Source organism: Microtus ochrogaster, unplaced genomic scaffold (assembly GCF_000317375.1).
Source record: "Microtus ochrogaster isolate Prairie Vole_2 unplaced genomic scaffold, MicOch1.0 UNK8, whole genome shotgun sequence".
Classification (NCBI taxonomy): domain Eukaryota; kingdom Metazoa; phylum Chordata; class Mammalia; order Rodentia; family Cricetidae; genus Microtus; species Microtus ochrogaster.
Window position 1 is genome coordinate 1,402,725 of NW_004949106.1, and position 14,711 is coordinate 1,417,435.

The 14,711-nt window shown below is 47.8% G+C and overlaps 1 protein-coding gene across 1 annotated transcript in view; it reads right to left on the reverse strand.

Moving 5' to 3' along the window:
• Positions 1-354: 354 nt before the first annotated feature.
• Positions 355-14,711, reverse strand: part of LOC101990665 (aldehyde oxidase 4) — a 52,675-nt gene continuing 38,318 nt past the window's right edge. The window contains exons 21-33 of the mRNA XM_013353457.1: positions 14,388-14,553; positions 14,005-14,091; positions 13,641-13,832; positions 12,349-12,576; positions 11,214-11,309; positions 8,190-8,318; positions 6,207-6,281; positions 5,786-5,838; positions 5,266-5,380; positions 5,067-5,132; positions 3,987-4,172; positions 1,954-2,121; positions 355-769 (exon numbers count right to left, since the gene is read on the reverse strand). Coding sequence (XP_013208911.1) covers positions 716-769; positions 1,954-2,121; positions 3,987-4,172; positions 5,067-5,132; positions 5,266-5,380; positions 5,786-5,838; positions 6,207-6,281; positions 8,190-8,318; positions 11,214-11,309; positions 12,349-12,576; positions 13,641-13,832; positions 14,005-14,091; positions 14,388-14,553 — 1,615 coding nt within the window. The 3' untranslated portion in view covers positions 355-715. The remainder of the gene's footprint in view (positions 770-1,953; positions 2,122-3,986; positions 4,173-5,066; positions 5,133-5,265; positions 5,381-5,785; positions 5,839-6,206; positions 6,282-8,189; positions 8,319-11,213; positions 11,310-12,348; positions 12,577-13,640; positions 13,833-14,004; positions 14,092-14,387; positions 14,554-14,711) is intronic.

Genomic DNA, 14,711 nt, shown 5'->3' on the forward strand with positions numbered 1-14,711 from the left:
ATGAAGGAGGCAGGCGTCTGCACTGTGGGGGCCCCGAGTGCAGACACAGCTCTCAGCCAGGAGCCCAGAGAGAGTTCCCCTGCACATCCAGATTCCCCAAGGGCTTAGGGTTTGCCCTTGCGACAGTGTTCACATCTCAGGCAGTGGCGGACACTGTAAAGTGGGGTTTTCGGGTGTGCTGGTTTTGGGAGACTCCAACTCAGAGAGTTTCAGGATGGGTAGTTTTCTTGGGTTTTGAGCGAAGCTGTTTGAAACAAAACATGAGGAGACCCTCCTAGGCTACCCCAGGTTAATGGAACGTTGCCAGGTTTAAAAACCTCCGTGATGCAGATTTCCAGGATAATAAAAACTACATCAGAATTTGATTCTTTTTTTTTTAATTTTATTTATTTTTGAGACAAGGTTTCTCTGTAGCTTTGGAGCTATCCTGGAACTAGCTCTGTAGAGCAGGCTGGCCTCAAACTCACAGAGATCCGCCTGCCTCTGCCTCCCAAATGCTGGGATTAAACACGTGCACCACCACCCCCTGGCTCAGAATTTGATTCTAAGTTTTGTTAACCCTGTTTGGTGAAAACCTGCACCCTAAAATGTAACCATGCAATAACCTAATCACAGAGGATTACTCAAAGTAGAAAACCGTGCTTGCCAAGCTCAAGTCAATGCATGCTGCTCCGATGCTATGTGTTTGTTTTTTCATTTCCTCAGAGGCGCGAGGTTAAGACACATGGATGGACCAAGGCGTGAATGTTGAAGGGTCATCTCTGGGAATCTAAAAAGACCAAAACAAAGAAGGTTCTTGTTAGCAAGTGTTATTCCACGAAAAATGTTATGATCTGAAGGCCATCGGAAAACAGAACTAAGTTGATGTCAATTTTTCTTTTTATCAAAGTTGTATAATTTTTCACATTTACTTCAACCATCCAGTCACAGGTTTATCTTATTTTTTTTAAAAAAATATTTTTTTATGGTTTATTTAACTTTATTTTATGTGCATTAGTATGAAGGTGTCAGATCCCCTGGAACTAGATCTTGAGACAGTTGTGAGTTGCCATGTGGGTGCTGGAAATTGAACCCAGATCCTCTGGAAGAACAGTTAGTGCTCTTAAGCACTGAGCCGTCTCTCCAGCCCCCACAGGTTTATCTTCTTAATACATATCTCACACAGGTGCTTATATTTTTGAGGTAGGGTTTTCTGCAGAGTTGAGGTTGGTCTTGAATTTGTGATCCTCCTGCCTCAGCTTCCAGAGTGTGGGGATTACAGGTGCCTGGATTTTGTCTTTTCTGTTTGCTTTTGGTGTCAGGGATGGAATCCAGGGTCTCTTGAATGTGCTTTGTCGCTGTGCTACACCCCAGCTCTTACCCTCTAAACTGCTAATGTTTGGGGTGACCCGGAGCCACGTTCAGCATTGCAGTCTCCAGACCACACCGTGCTATCGGATTTTATACCCACGATTCACTGGGGCTGCAGGAGGCAGGGCCATGAAGAGATGTTTTCTGGGACCGTCCTGCGTGTAGGTTTTGCAGCTGGCGAATGGAACCGTGTTCTATCTAGTACCTGGTAGCACGGCACGGGAAGGTGTGCCTAGAAACCTGGTCATTTCCTTTCAATTACTTCTATGTTTTTGCTTAACGGATACTTGCTGCGTCATTGAGCAGGCCAGAGATCTTGTAAGTGAGGTAAGGAAAGGCCACATCAATTGCATTTTGATAACATATTTAGAGAAGCAACCAGCCCCACATCCCCTTGCTATTAATGCGCTCTTTTTCTTTAGAGCCTGAAGCAAGCCAGCGCTTGCAGACACTTGGAGGTATGCAGGAAGTGGTGAGTGAAGGTCAGAGGGGAATTTTCATTGGGAAAGATGGACGTGGCTGTGATGTTGTCATGGTTACCATATCCATATCCAGAACACTGAAGTCCACCCATGGGGTGAGGACCGTACAGACGTCCCTTACCATGTCGGTAAACTGATCCGTGCAGCTCATACGAATCACTTCAGGTGTCGCCGGGCTGTTCATGGGGAAGGTGTCACTCATGCCTCTCTCCCTGCGGGCAGCCGTCACCGCGTCGTAGATGGCAAACAAGACCGAGGACCCCAGGAACATTCCAGCCTCACCCAACCCCTGAGGAAAACATACAAAGTAGTTAGAAATGCAAGATGTGTTAGGTTTAGTTTACACACACAGACACAGACACACACAGACACAGACACACACAGACACATAGACACAGACACATACACACACACAGAAGACACATAGACACAGACATACACACATACACAGAGAGACACAGACACAGACACACACACAGAGACACACGGACACACACACAGAGACACACAGACACACACAGAGACACAGACACACACAGAGACACAGACACACACAGAGACACACACATACACACACAGAGACACAGAGAGACACAGATGCACACAGACACACACACAGACACACACAGACACACACAGACACACACAGACACATACACACACACAGACACATAGACACAGACACACACACATACACAGAGAGACACAGACACAGACACACACAGAGAGACACACAGACACACACATAGACACACACAGAGACACAGACACACACAGAGACACACACAGAGACACAGAGAGACACAGACGCACACAGACACACACACACCTCTTTCCTGGCTTTATCACTGGAGTGTATCTGAGTTATTGAAACAAGAGGGTTCTTATGAGGACACCTGGTGAAAATGCCATTGCAAACAGGAAAGTGGGCATCCAGAAACACATGCCTTCCTACCGAGTAGAGCCCGGAAGACCACGCCCTTCGTGCCTTCGAGGGTACCTGTCTTTTCATTAATTTTTTTCTCTTGCGGTGTTGGCGGCAGAGCTGAGGCCCTTGTGTTGGCTGGGTAAGTACTCTACCACTGAGCTACCCCCTGGGTGCCCAGATTGTTTGCCTTTAACTCAAAGCCCAGATGGAATGACCATAGAAGAGGGTGAAGCAGTTGGCTGTTCTCACGCAGCCTCATTGGCACCCGCTGGGTGTGTTTGAACGAACGGGGTGAGGGCATCATGCGTCGAAAGATTCACCAGCGAGCCTTAAAACATTATTTTTCTTTATGCACATGTATGTGTGCCTGTGTGTGGCTATGCCAAATGTACGAGGATGTCTGCAGAGGCAGGAAGAGAGTGTCCGGTGCCCTGGAGCAGTGATTTAAAGCATGGGGTCAATACTGGAGTTGGAGATAGCAGCAAGTTAAAGCATGGGGTCAATACCTCGAGCACCAGTGGCTGTGGACATGCAGAGTGAATAGCCAGAGTGGAGTTAGCTGAGAACCCACCCCGGTTTGTAAGGGTGTGGAAGAGACTGCAGGGAGATGGATTCTACAGGACAGGCGTGGAGGCTGCCAAAGAGGGAGATGTGAGATGCTGGACTTTGCTAGTAACCGCGGTCTAGTGGACCATGATGCCCAGAGACTTCTCCACAGACCTCACTGGATTCCGGGTTGTTTCGTGTTTCGGGGTAAAGACTCCACTTGTGTTGAAGAGTCTGTGAGATCACCCCTCTGCCTCGGGGACTTACAAGTCAAAGGAGAAAGCAACTCCGGAGGCCCGTTTCATGATCTCTTGACACAGGAGGCTGTTATGGGCTGAATTCTGTCTCTCTTTAAACACGTGTGTTTAAACATTCTCTCTGTCCTTAGAATGCGGCTGCGTTCAGAGATAAGGTCTCTGAAGAGGTGATTAAGTTAAAATGAGGCTCTTCTGTTAGACCCTTGTCCAGTGTGAAAAGGACACAGAAGGGAGCCAGACACAGATTGGCACAGGTGACCATCAGTAAGTCAGAGAAAGTTGGACAGGAGAAACCAAGCCTTCCCATGGGGACTTCAGGGCCACAAACCTCTACGTAAGCCTCCCGGTTGTGGGGTTTTTGTTAAGGACAAATATCACTGGGGTCTGCTATCTCCAGTGAACAGAGAGCTCACCCTTCCTTACCTTGGACGAGTAGATGGCTATGGGGTTTCGCGAGTGCACCAGAGAGACGTACAACTCTTCTGGTATCTCGGTGACGGTGGGGATCTTGTAGTCGTCTGGACCCCGAGAGTGGAGCACACCCTCTGGGGAATATTTCAGCTCCTCTATGGTGTAGAACCCCATGCCTTGGACGAATGCTCCCTCCACCTGTGGGCACAGTTTTGTGGGTGTGAGGTCTATGAAATCGGCTGAACAGAGGCTCTGGCGGGAATGTGGCTCTCCGAGTCACAGGAAGTCACTCTCAGAAGCCAGCTCGGCGGCAGCTTTGACCAAGCGTCCCTAAGAAGATGGTGCCGCCATCTTGCCTGGCTTTAATCTTTGGGCCCTCACGTTGCCTCTTCGGTCTCCCAAATCCTGTTAGCATGTTTCCTCTCATCTCCAAGTCTGTACATGTGTTTACATGTTCTCCTGACTGTTCTCACATAGGCCACCTCAACATGTCAACCTGGAAAACTCCTTCAAGTTCCACATAACCGGGACCCACCTCTCTGAAGCCCCTCCCTCCCTCCCTCCCTCCCTCCCTCCCTCATTTCCTCTTTTTCGTCCCTTCCCTCACTTCTCTCCTCTCTCTCTCTCTCTCTCTCTCTCTCTCTCTCTCTCTCTCTCTCTCTTTCTCTCTCTTGGCTCTCTAGGTACTGTTTTCTATGTAGCCCAGGCTGACCCCTGTTGAAGGAGCTGCGGGCTTCATTCCTGCTGCCTGGCTCCTGGCCCCTTGGCTAGCTTATGCCCCAAAATAACGACACACAAACTGTATTCATATAAACACTGCTTGGCCCATTTCTATTAATGTGTGTAGCACCACGAGGTGTGCTTACCAGGAAGATTCTGCCTCAGAGAGCAGAGCTATGGAGTCTAAGCTCACTTCCTCTTCCTCCCAGCATTCTGTTCTGTTTACTCCTCCCACCTATGTTCTAAGCTATCAAGGCCAAGCAGTTTCTTTATTAATTAACCAATGACCTTCCTCCATCAGACCCCAAACTCACAATCTTCCTACAGACGGAACTGACAAAGTCCCTTTGGGTGTGTCTTGGAGTCATATACCTGTCCAATGTCCAGGGCAGGGTTTATGCTGAAGGCAGCGTCCATGAAGATGTCGGTCCTCAGGAGCTTCACCCAGGGAGGAAACAGACAGCGGACAGAAAAACAGAAACCCAAGATTGTGTATCTGTACTTGGCAGGTCGAGCTGGTTGTTATTCCCAGTAGACAACACACAACAGTGTTTGTGTGCCCCCGTGGTACCTTGTGAGCACCCGTCAGGCAGTCAACTTCGACCTCAGAGCAGGCTGCGCCGTAGACATAATAGGGGTAAGCGTCACCTTCCTCCTTCTCCCAGTCCATGTTTGTCTGGTAACCTCTGTGAGGAGAAGACAAAAGAACAAAGGTGTTTTCCCCTCAGGGGTCTGCCTGCAATGCCACTGTAGGTGACGGGGCAGATGGGAAACAGGGGTCTGCTGTGGAGTTGGAGGCCTGCTCTGCTTTTCTCTTGAGGAACTGGATAGCTGGGGCTTGAGATAGACTTTGAAGAGAAGGATGGTCTGGTGTCTGGTGCTGAGCTGGGCCATGGGTGTGTAGGATGGAGCTCCACAATTGTGGAGCTTCTCGGTTGGTAGTGGCTACCATGCCCGGATCTTCGCCCCTCCCCCCATTCTTTCCTCTCCCTTCCTTTCCTACTCAAAGGATCCTATGAGCCATAGACTTAATACCAGTCACGCACGATGGTTGCCCAAATACCATACAAGTAGGATAAAAGCACCATTACTTGAAATATCCGGTGGCCGAGAGGCTGATGGATTCTTCAAAGGCCTTTGCAACCTGGAAAAGATGATCCATCTCAAAGAAATAGAAGTTTACGGACAGTAACAAAAGCACCTTCCATATTGGACTTGCTTCTGGCTTGTACTAAGGTCTGCCCTATAAGCCAATCCTGCAGCATAGGGGAGCAGCCTTGGTGGGTTGTATTTTAGAACTTGGGCTGCTTTGTGAAGTGCTGGCTCTGAAACGAAGTCAGATCTCGGTGAACACACACACACCTCCTATCATTCTGAAAAAGTGGAAGGAAACGCCAAGCTCTGGACGGGTGCTCCCTCCCCCTCTCCTGCCCCAGTGCATGCATTGGGGACTTGGACCCATGTGTGTGACCTTGCTCTTTCCTGGCTGGGGTTTGTAAAGAAGACACTCACCCATTCCTTCCATTTTCCCTTAGGGTTTTTCCTGATGATGGGACTAAGACGGTCCAGGAGAATTTGGCAGGCGTTCTGAAGAGGGAGTGTTTGGAGGACGTTAGAAATGGAAAGCACGGGGAACAGGAAAATTTCAGTGATTCAGGGAGATTTTAACGGCGGTTGTTTCATAGACTTGGTTTCTGTCTCTTGTAGGATTTCTTAAGCGTGAGTAGCGTGTGGACTGTCTTCAGGAGGAAAAAGTCCTGTGGCATTGTCTGGAGGTTAGCAGTGTTGTTTATTTATTTATTTTTTTTTTAAATTTTTTTTTGGTTTTTCGAGACAGGGTTTCTCTGTGGCTTTGGAGTAGCAGTGTTGTTTAAATGTGAGCTGAGTAGCGGATCCTTGAAGCTAAAACTCTTTTGTGCATATTTACACAACCAAAACAATGAGTGTGCACACCAGTCTACACACTAATAAAATGATGAGTGTGCACACTGGTCTACACACTAATAAGACGATGAGTGTGCACACCAGTCTACACACTAATAAGATGATGAGTGTGCACACCAGTCTACACACTAATAAGATGATGAGTGTGCACACCAGTCTACACACTAATTAGACAATGAGTGTGCATACCAGTCTACACACTAATAAGACGATGAGTGTGCACACCGGTCTACACAGTAATAAGATGATGAGTGTGCACACCGATCTACACACTAATAAGACGATGAGTGTGCATACCGGTCTACACACTAATAAGACGATGAGTGTGCACACTGGTCTACACACTAATAAAATGATGAGTGTGCACACCAGCACACACACTAAGAAAATCAAAATAGCGACACTAAATTGAGAGCGGATGCTGCTTTGCTGGAGCTGAGCTGTGGAGCGTGGGAAAGTGCGGGCGTCTGAGCTGGGCGTGCCAGCTCTGGGCCGGTCGCCAGAGGACAGGTCAGCTTTCCTTCCACTCTTGTTTAAATGCCCGTGAGTGTCTCATTTTATATCTCATTACGTTTACTTTTAACAAGCAAGAGAGTGTCGGTTACACGTGCGGCCCATCTATACCCCTCCCTGCTCTTGGTTCCTTAGCTCTTTATTTCTAGTGGTTTCTGTCTAAATCCGCTTTAAAGTAAGGATTTCCTAATGTCAAGATAGATAAAAATGTCATGTTAAAAAAGGAGAAGATGTAAAACTGGATACCAGTTGATACTAATTAAATATATATATATATATATATATATATATCAATTGAAAAAAAGCCTATTTATTTATTTTTTGGTTTTTCGAGACAGGGTTTCTCTGTGGCTTTGGAGCCTGTCCTGGAACTAGCTCTTGTAGGCCAGGCTGGCCTTGAAGAGATCCGCCGGCCTCTGCCTCCCGAGTGCTGGGATTAAAGGCAGTCTGGAAACTTCCCTTTCCACCCAGGTGTGGTTATTCTGGAGAGATGGTCTTTGAGGGAGACTCATAACTCATGGACCCTTTTCTAGAGTAAAAAGGGAGGGGCTCACAGCTGTGATCACTAACAGTTCTTGGCCTGAGGTGACATTCGTAGCCTCAATTTTCCAGAAAAGGAAACGGGTTCCTAAAAAGATTAACTTTTTGGCCCAAACTCTTCATGAAGCCAAAATGGGACTTCCCTGCGTTGCCCTGCTCTCCTGGGGCAAGAGGGATTCTGACAGAAGGCAAAGGGAGACTCTTGAGATAAAACACGGGTCATGGTCAACAGCCCATGCAGAGAAAGCACCAAACATCCCCAGAAACCTTGTCACGGGAGCCTCGGTTCTGCCAGAGTCTGCGGAGTGGGCTAGAACTTGGCTCCTTGTTACTTCCGCCTCATCCTCCCAATAAAGAACAAGTGTAACGGCTCTGGGTGGTGGTGGTGGTGGCGGCGGTGCTGGGTGGTGGTGGCGCACGCCTTTAATCCCAAAGAACAAGTGTAGCGAGGCTCCCTCACCGCTGTGTTTGGCCATTGAGAAACGAAATAAAAATCACCTGGACGGCCTTCCCGTTGACGTCTGTCCCCAAGGAGCCGGCGGTGAAGACAGCATTGGGCACCGTGACGGTGCTGGTTTCCGACAGGTGCACGTACGACTGTGGGATGTTGAGCTCGCGACTAGCCACCTGCCGGAGACGGAGAGAGATAGCGTTTGCTTTATTGATCTGAAGCCCTCTTCCAAGTGAAAAGCTGACATCTTTCTAGAGCCAAGCGTGAAGCCTGGCTGCCTTGTTACAGGGACAGACACCGAGTCTCGGTTATAAATGGCACTGCCAAGGACAAGCTCCTCTTCTGATACAGATGGTTACTAAAGAGCTTTTCCGTGCCTCCTCGGGTGCTGGCTGTGGGGAAGCCACACAATGGTATGGCCACAGCATGCGGGGTTTAGAGGGTACGAGGAGGTTGGTGTGAAATTCTGGGTCCACTATTTGGCTTGTGCCTCCTCCTGCTTATCTACAGATGAGTTAGCAGGCTGCTGTCCTCAGAGACACTTCACAGGCTGTAAGGAAGTACGGCGGCCAGAGAAGGTTCTGGAACACTGTGTGGTTTTCTAGTTCTAAGAACCTTATCAAATCATGTTTATTTTTAAGGAATTTGTCTTCTCTCTATTTCTCATGGGGAAGTTGTTTCTTATTGATGAGCATTTTTTTTCATACTCATTAGAAACCAACTGACCAACCAATCAACCAACCAACCAACCAACCAACCAACCAACCAACCAAACAACCAACCAACAAACAAACCAATCAACCAAACAACCATGTTTAGGGCTGGCAGGATGACTCAGTGGGTAAGGCTGCCAGCTGCCAAGCGAGACAACCTGAAATCCATAGGGTAGAAGAAGAGAACTGATTCTCTAGCCACTGCCTTCTGATCTTCACTGTGATGATGTGCACGTGCACGCACACACATGCACACATACATTCTCACACACTCACACACACTCACACACTCATACACACACAGAAACACATACTCACAGACACACACTCACACACACTCATATACATACTCAGACACACACACTCACATACACACACACACTCATACACATAGACACTTACACACTCACAAACATACACTTACACACACTCATACACACACTTCCATACATAGACTTGCAACACTCATATACTCTCACACACACAATATACACTCACACACCTCCACACACTCATACAGACTCTCATACCTATGCTTACACAGACTCATACACTCACACACGGATATATGCTTGCATACACGCTCATACACATATACACTCACACATTCTCTCTCACACACTGTATACACTCACACACTCACACACACTCATACACACTCATATACACTCATACACTCACACAATATACACACACTCACACACCTATACACTCCATACACACTCTCTCTCACACACACACTCACATACACACTCACACACATACACACTCACACACACTCATACACACTCACACTCCTATACACTCACACACATATACACCCACATACACACTCACACACATATACACTCACATATACACTCACACACACTCATACGCACTCACACACATATACACTCACACACATACACACATATACACTCACACACACACTCATACACACTCACACACACACTCATGTACACTCACACACCTATACACTCACATAAACACACACTCATATACACTCACACACCTATACACTCACATACACACTCACACACATATACACTCACACACCTATACACTCACATACACACACACACTCATATACACTCACACACCTATACACTCACATACACACACACTCATATACACTCACACACCTATACACTCATATACACACACACTCATATACACTCACATACACACTCACACACCTATACACTCACACACATATACACTCACACACCTATACACTCACATACACACACACTCATATACACTCACATACACACTCACACACCTATACACTCACACACATATACACTCACACACCTATACACTCACATACACACTCACACACATATACACTCACACACATATACACTCACATACACACACATACACACTCACACACATATATACTCACATACACACTCACACACACTCATAGACACACACACCTATACACTCCATACACACTCTCTCTCACACACACTCACATACACTCACACACCTATACACTCACATACACACTCACACACACACTCATATACACTCACACACCTATACACTCACATACACTCTCTCTCACACACACACTCACATACGCTCACACACACAATGTCAGGAAGTCAGTGGTTTAGGTGAACATCTAAAGCCGTGGGTTTGTGGGTCTTCACACACACGCCTTTACGCTGCGTGACCTTCTGTGCCCCCTTCTCCTACCATATACACGTCGAATTCAGACGTCATACTCAACAACTGCTATCTCACATCAAGGCAAAGAAAGGAAAGCTTCCCATTGCGATGATCTCGTAGGGAGATGCTTTGAGTGATCTGCGGGACAGTGGCCGGCCCTGTGAATGCCTAAGTAGGGTGTAGACTCTTCTCCCTCCTTCCCCCACCACTCACTTCACAATAGAAGGTGCTTGGCTTGCCCCAACCTCCAAGCAGATTGGCAGCGGTGCCTGCAGCAAGCTCAGGTTGCAGCCTCACAAGCGGTGAACTCTCAAGAGCTGAGGTTTTCACCAGGTGAAGGGGTCATTGTTAATGGAGGATCTGAACGAACACCTTATTGCTCGAGTTGTTGCCACACGAATTTAAAAAGTTTTATCTTTGGAGACTGATATTTCCCCCCTCCAAAGACCCACGGACTCAATTCTTTTAGTGCAGGAAGAATGATATCAAATTTCCTTTGCTTTAGCTCCCTTCCCTCATCCGCTTGCATTTCTGCATCCCTGCAAGACGGAATGAGTCTGACGATTGGCTTGTGTGTGTATTGTGTGGGCTCTCTCTGACTCAACATGGGAATAACCGGCCTGGCGCCTGCGCGATCCAACGCTTCACAACGGGGAGCACAAAGGCTTGCCTCACCTGAATCATTTTGGTGTACAGGCCTTGTCCCAGCTCACAGCCCCCGTGAGTCAGCAGAACCGAGCCATCCAGGTAGATGTGGACAAGAGCGGCGGCCTGGGAGAAACAACCATAGCACCCGTTTGGAAACTGAGAAGAGCCAAATGCTGCGGGTTTACCTGAGGTTGCTGGACCAACCACGTCCTTTGGTTTAACCAGCCTCTCGTCTCTCATTGCCGATAAGAGAGCCGTAGACAACCCCTGGCAAGACACCCTGGTCCTGAAACCATCCACCTAGGTGTGTGAATGTGTTTATTTCCCTTCCCTCCGTCCTTAGCACCTGTCTCTTCAGGGCCTCAACCTGGACCATGCTTTACTGTCCTCTCTTTAACTTGACATGCCCGACTGGAACCCAGACGAGTAAATTTCCAGGCACACTCCTTCGGGGTGCTGGAGGACCTGGAGATGTTTTCTGCTTCCCAAAGGCTTTCTTTTACAGCGATGGTGGGTAGGGGAGGAGCAAGTCTCCCAAGGTAGTTAGTCTTGCTCAGCCACAGCTGGCAGTGTAGCCTGGCTACCCAGGTTTAACAAGCTCTCCCATGTGATGTTAACGATGGTCAGGTTGGGGACCCATTGGCTTAGCCTGCATTCTTCACTTTGTCCATGGGGGACTGGGAGCCTAGAGAGGGGCTAGCTGGCCAAACCCAGGTGCCTAGCGCACGAGAACGTATTAATGGGGGTTGAAAGCGAAAGATCAAGTTAGAACTTGAACTCCATGAGAAGCCAGTCGTGGTGAAACTAGAGAAGAGGCAAGAAAGGGATCTTTTTGTTTATCCGAGTTCACTCTTGAAACTTGGCTTGACGTTCCAGTACTCATGTTTGGGTGTGGCTTCTCAATGGATCTCTCCACCAGGACCTTACTGTGATGCTTTCCAAAGCCCTGCATACTGCATCCCAAACATCTGTCCCAATATCCATGGGCCCAGCCTTTGTTCCTGCTCTCTCCTGCTAAAGGGAACTAACTGCCCTTCATTTCTTTGTCTCCGGTGAGGGATAGCACAATTGCTTGTCTTTCCCTTCCTTGTGCATGAGCCCTTTTCAGAGAGCCAGGCATTTGGAGACGGAGTTTGTGGAGGACGCAGCTATTCCGCCTTACCTGATTGTAGAAGGCTATAGGCATCCCAATGCTATACTTCATGGGGACGACAGCAAGCCCCCTCTTCTTCCAATAATTCTTCTTGTTAAATTCCTCTGCAGCCTGCTTCCTAGCATAGAACGAGGACTTCTCCAGACATTCCTTCCAGCATCTTCTCAAGGGCTCCGGGTTAAATGTCTGCTTATAGGCTGTCTTGCTAGTTTGCTTGTACATGTTTATTTCTTTAACCTACAAGGTGAGAACATGCATGCGTTTTTGTTACATGTCTGATATGGAGAAAGTCTGTCTAAAAAAAAAAACCCTCAAGAGTCAGGCGGTGGCGGCACACAGCTTTAATCCCAGCACTAGGGAGGCAGAGGCAGGCGGATCTCTGTGAGTTCAAGGCCAGCCTGGTCTACAGAGTGAGTTGAGTTCCAGGACAGCCAGGGCTACACAGAGAAGCCCTGTCACAAAAAACCAAAACAAACAAACAAACAAACAAAAAGCAAAAAAACTAAAAAAAAAACCCCCAAATCCCCAAGTATATAATATGCAAATGTATATGTTAACAATGATAACAACAATTAAAAAACCAACAGAGACTACCAACAAATACCTCATGTGCTTCAGGCTCTTGTTTAAGTCTTAATTACTCCCAATTATTCCTACTTGACCTCGTTAGAGTCTTTGCCCATGCCGGACTGGACCTCATCCACTAAGTTATGTCTCTGTCTCCCTTCAAAGCCTTCAACGGTGGCCGGATGCTGCACAAAAGGCTGCGATCCTCCTCCTCCTCAATTTCTGGTAGAGTTTCACACAGACTCTGGACTGACTTTGGCAGGATGGGACCATACACCGTGATGTAGACAGAGGCCTGAAAAGTGTTTGTGGCTTAGGGCATACCGCTTACCTGAAGCCCTTGGGACCTCTGCAATACCCTCCTCCCTCCATGAGAGCGAATCTGGGCTAGCTGACTGAAGGTTGAGAGGCTGAGGAGCACACTTCTCAGATGAGACACAGCCAGATAAGCCAGCCAAAAATACTCATCAGAAATGTCAATAAAGCCATTTTTGAACCATTGAGCATCCAGTGAGCTGGTCCAGACCAAAAGAGCCCCCAAGCGATTCACAGAATCAAAAGAAATGATGCCGTTGCTTGAAGCTACAGGCTTGACCCTACTACAGTAGAATGTGTTAACTGATCATGAACAATGCATTGTATTTTCTTGAAACTATACGTAGAGATTGGAGGAACTCGAGATACAGCCCAGGCGGTATCTCCAGGGCTCTACTAGCAGGGTTCCGATCGCTCACCTCTTCGGGGAGTAGGTTACATTTAGACGCCACCGCGGTTACGTACGCTTCCACTACCACTGTCGCCTGAGGGAAGCCGAATCCTCGGAAGGCGGTGTTAGACGGTAAATTAGTTTTGCAAGCCCTGCCCCGGCACCGGAAATTCGGGATAGAATATGCATTTTCAGATTTCAGCACAATGAACTCTATCACCTGGATTGAGACAAAAATGTAACGTTTCCTCTGTCATCGAGATCTCAAGCCACTGACTTGAAGTTTATCTTCAGCTCAAACCCTTTGCAGAACCGGTTAGCTGTAAGACAAGGGTTTGTGTAGCTAAGGTAAGGACCACGGGCTCCCCTGCCCCCCCGGAAGGCGTATTTACCATCTCAGACTCATCAGGGGTGCACCCTCCATTGACGTAATACTCCACGTCAGCTGCCTTGATCTCCCCGTTATTCATGAAGCCGATCTGCAAAGGGGTACGAAGAAGACAACTTTCTCAGCAGTCTTTCCTGGCAGTCATACCGTGCCGGGCACAGACACCCACCACCACAGTTGTCAGCCTGTGCCTAGACCCATGCTGATAGGCTGTGACAATCGCCAGGGAAACGTTATCCTAAGGCGACCCAGGAGGGTCTGCCTGTTTTAGGCAGCGTTCCAATCTCCCTTTTAAGAGGTGTGGCATCCAGACACAGTCTTTAATGTGGGTCGCTTGGCAGAGGGCAGGTTCTTAGGCAGACTGCTGAGTTTGTGGGTCTCACTCACTTTGTATTTCCCCAGGAGCGGGTGTCGGCCAGCGGTTATCAGCATGTCAGCGCTACGCTCTAGGATAAAGCGGATTGGGCGGCCAGTCCTGTGGGAAATGACTCTGTTACAAAAAGCCTCGTCCTCCATCAAGTTGCAGACACACAAGATGGGGGTGCGGGGGAGTCTTGAAGTAATTAATTCAGTGGTTTTACACGGATAGTAACATGTCCTAGATGACGTCTTAGAAGTAGTGGGCAGATTGGAATTAAAACAATTAATCTGGTTTAGTTAACTGAATGTTTGCATAGTATGATGATACAATATTTGGCTATAAATTATTCC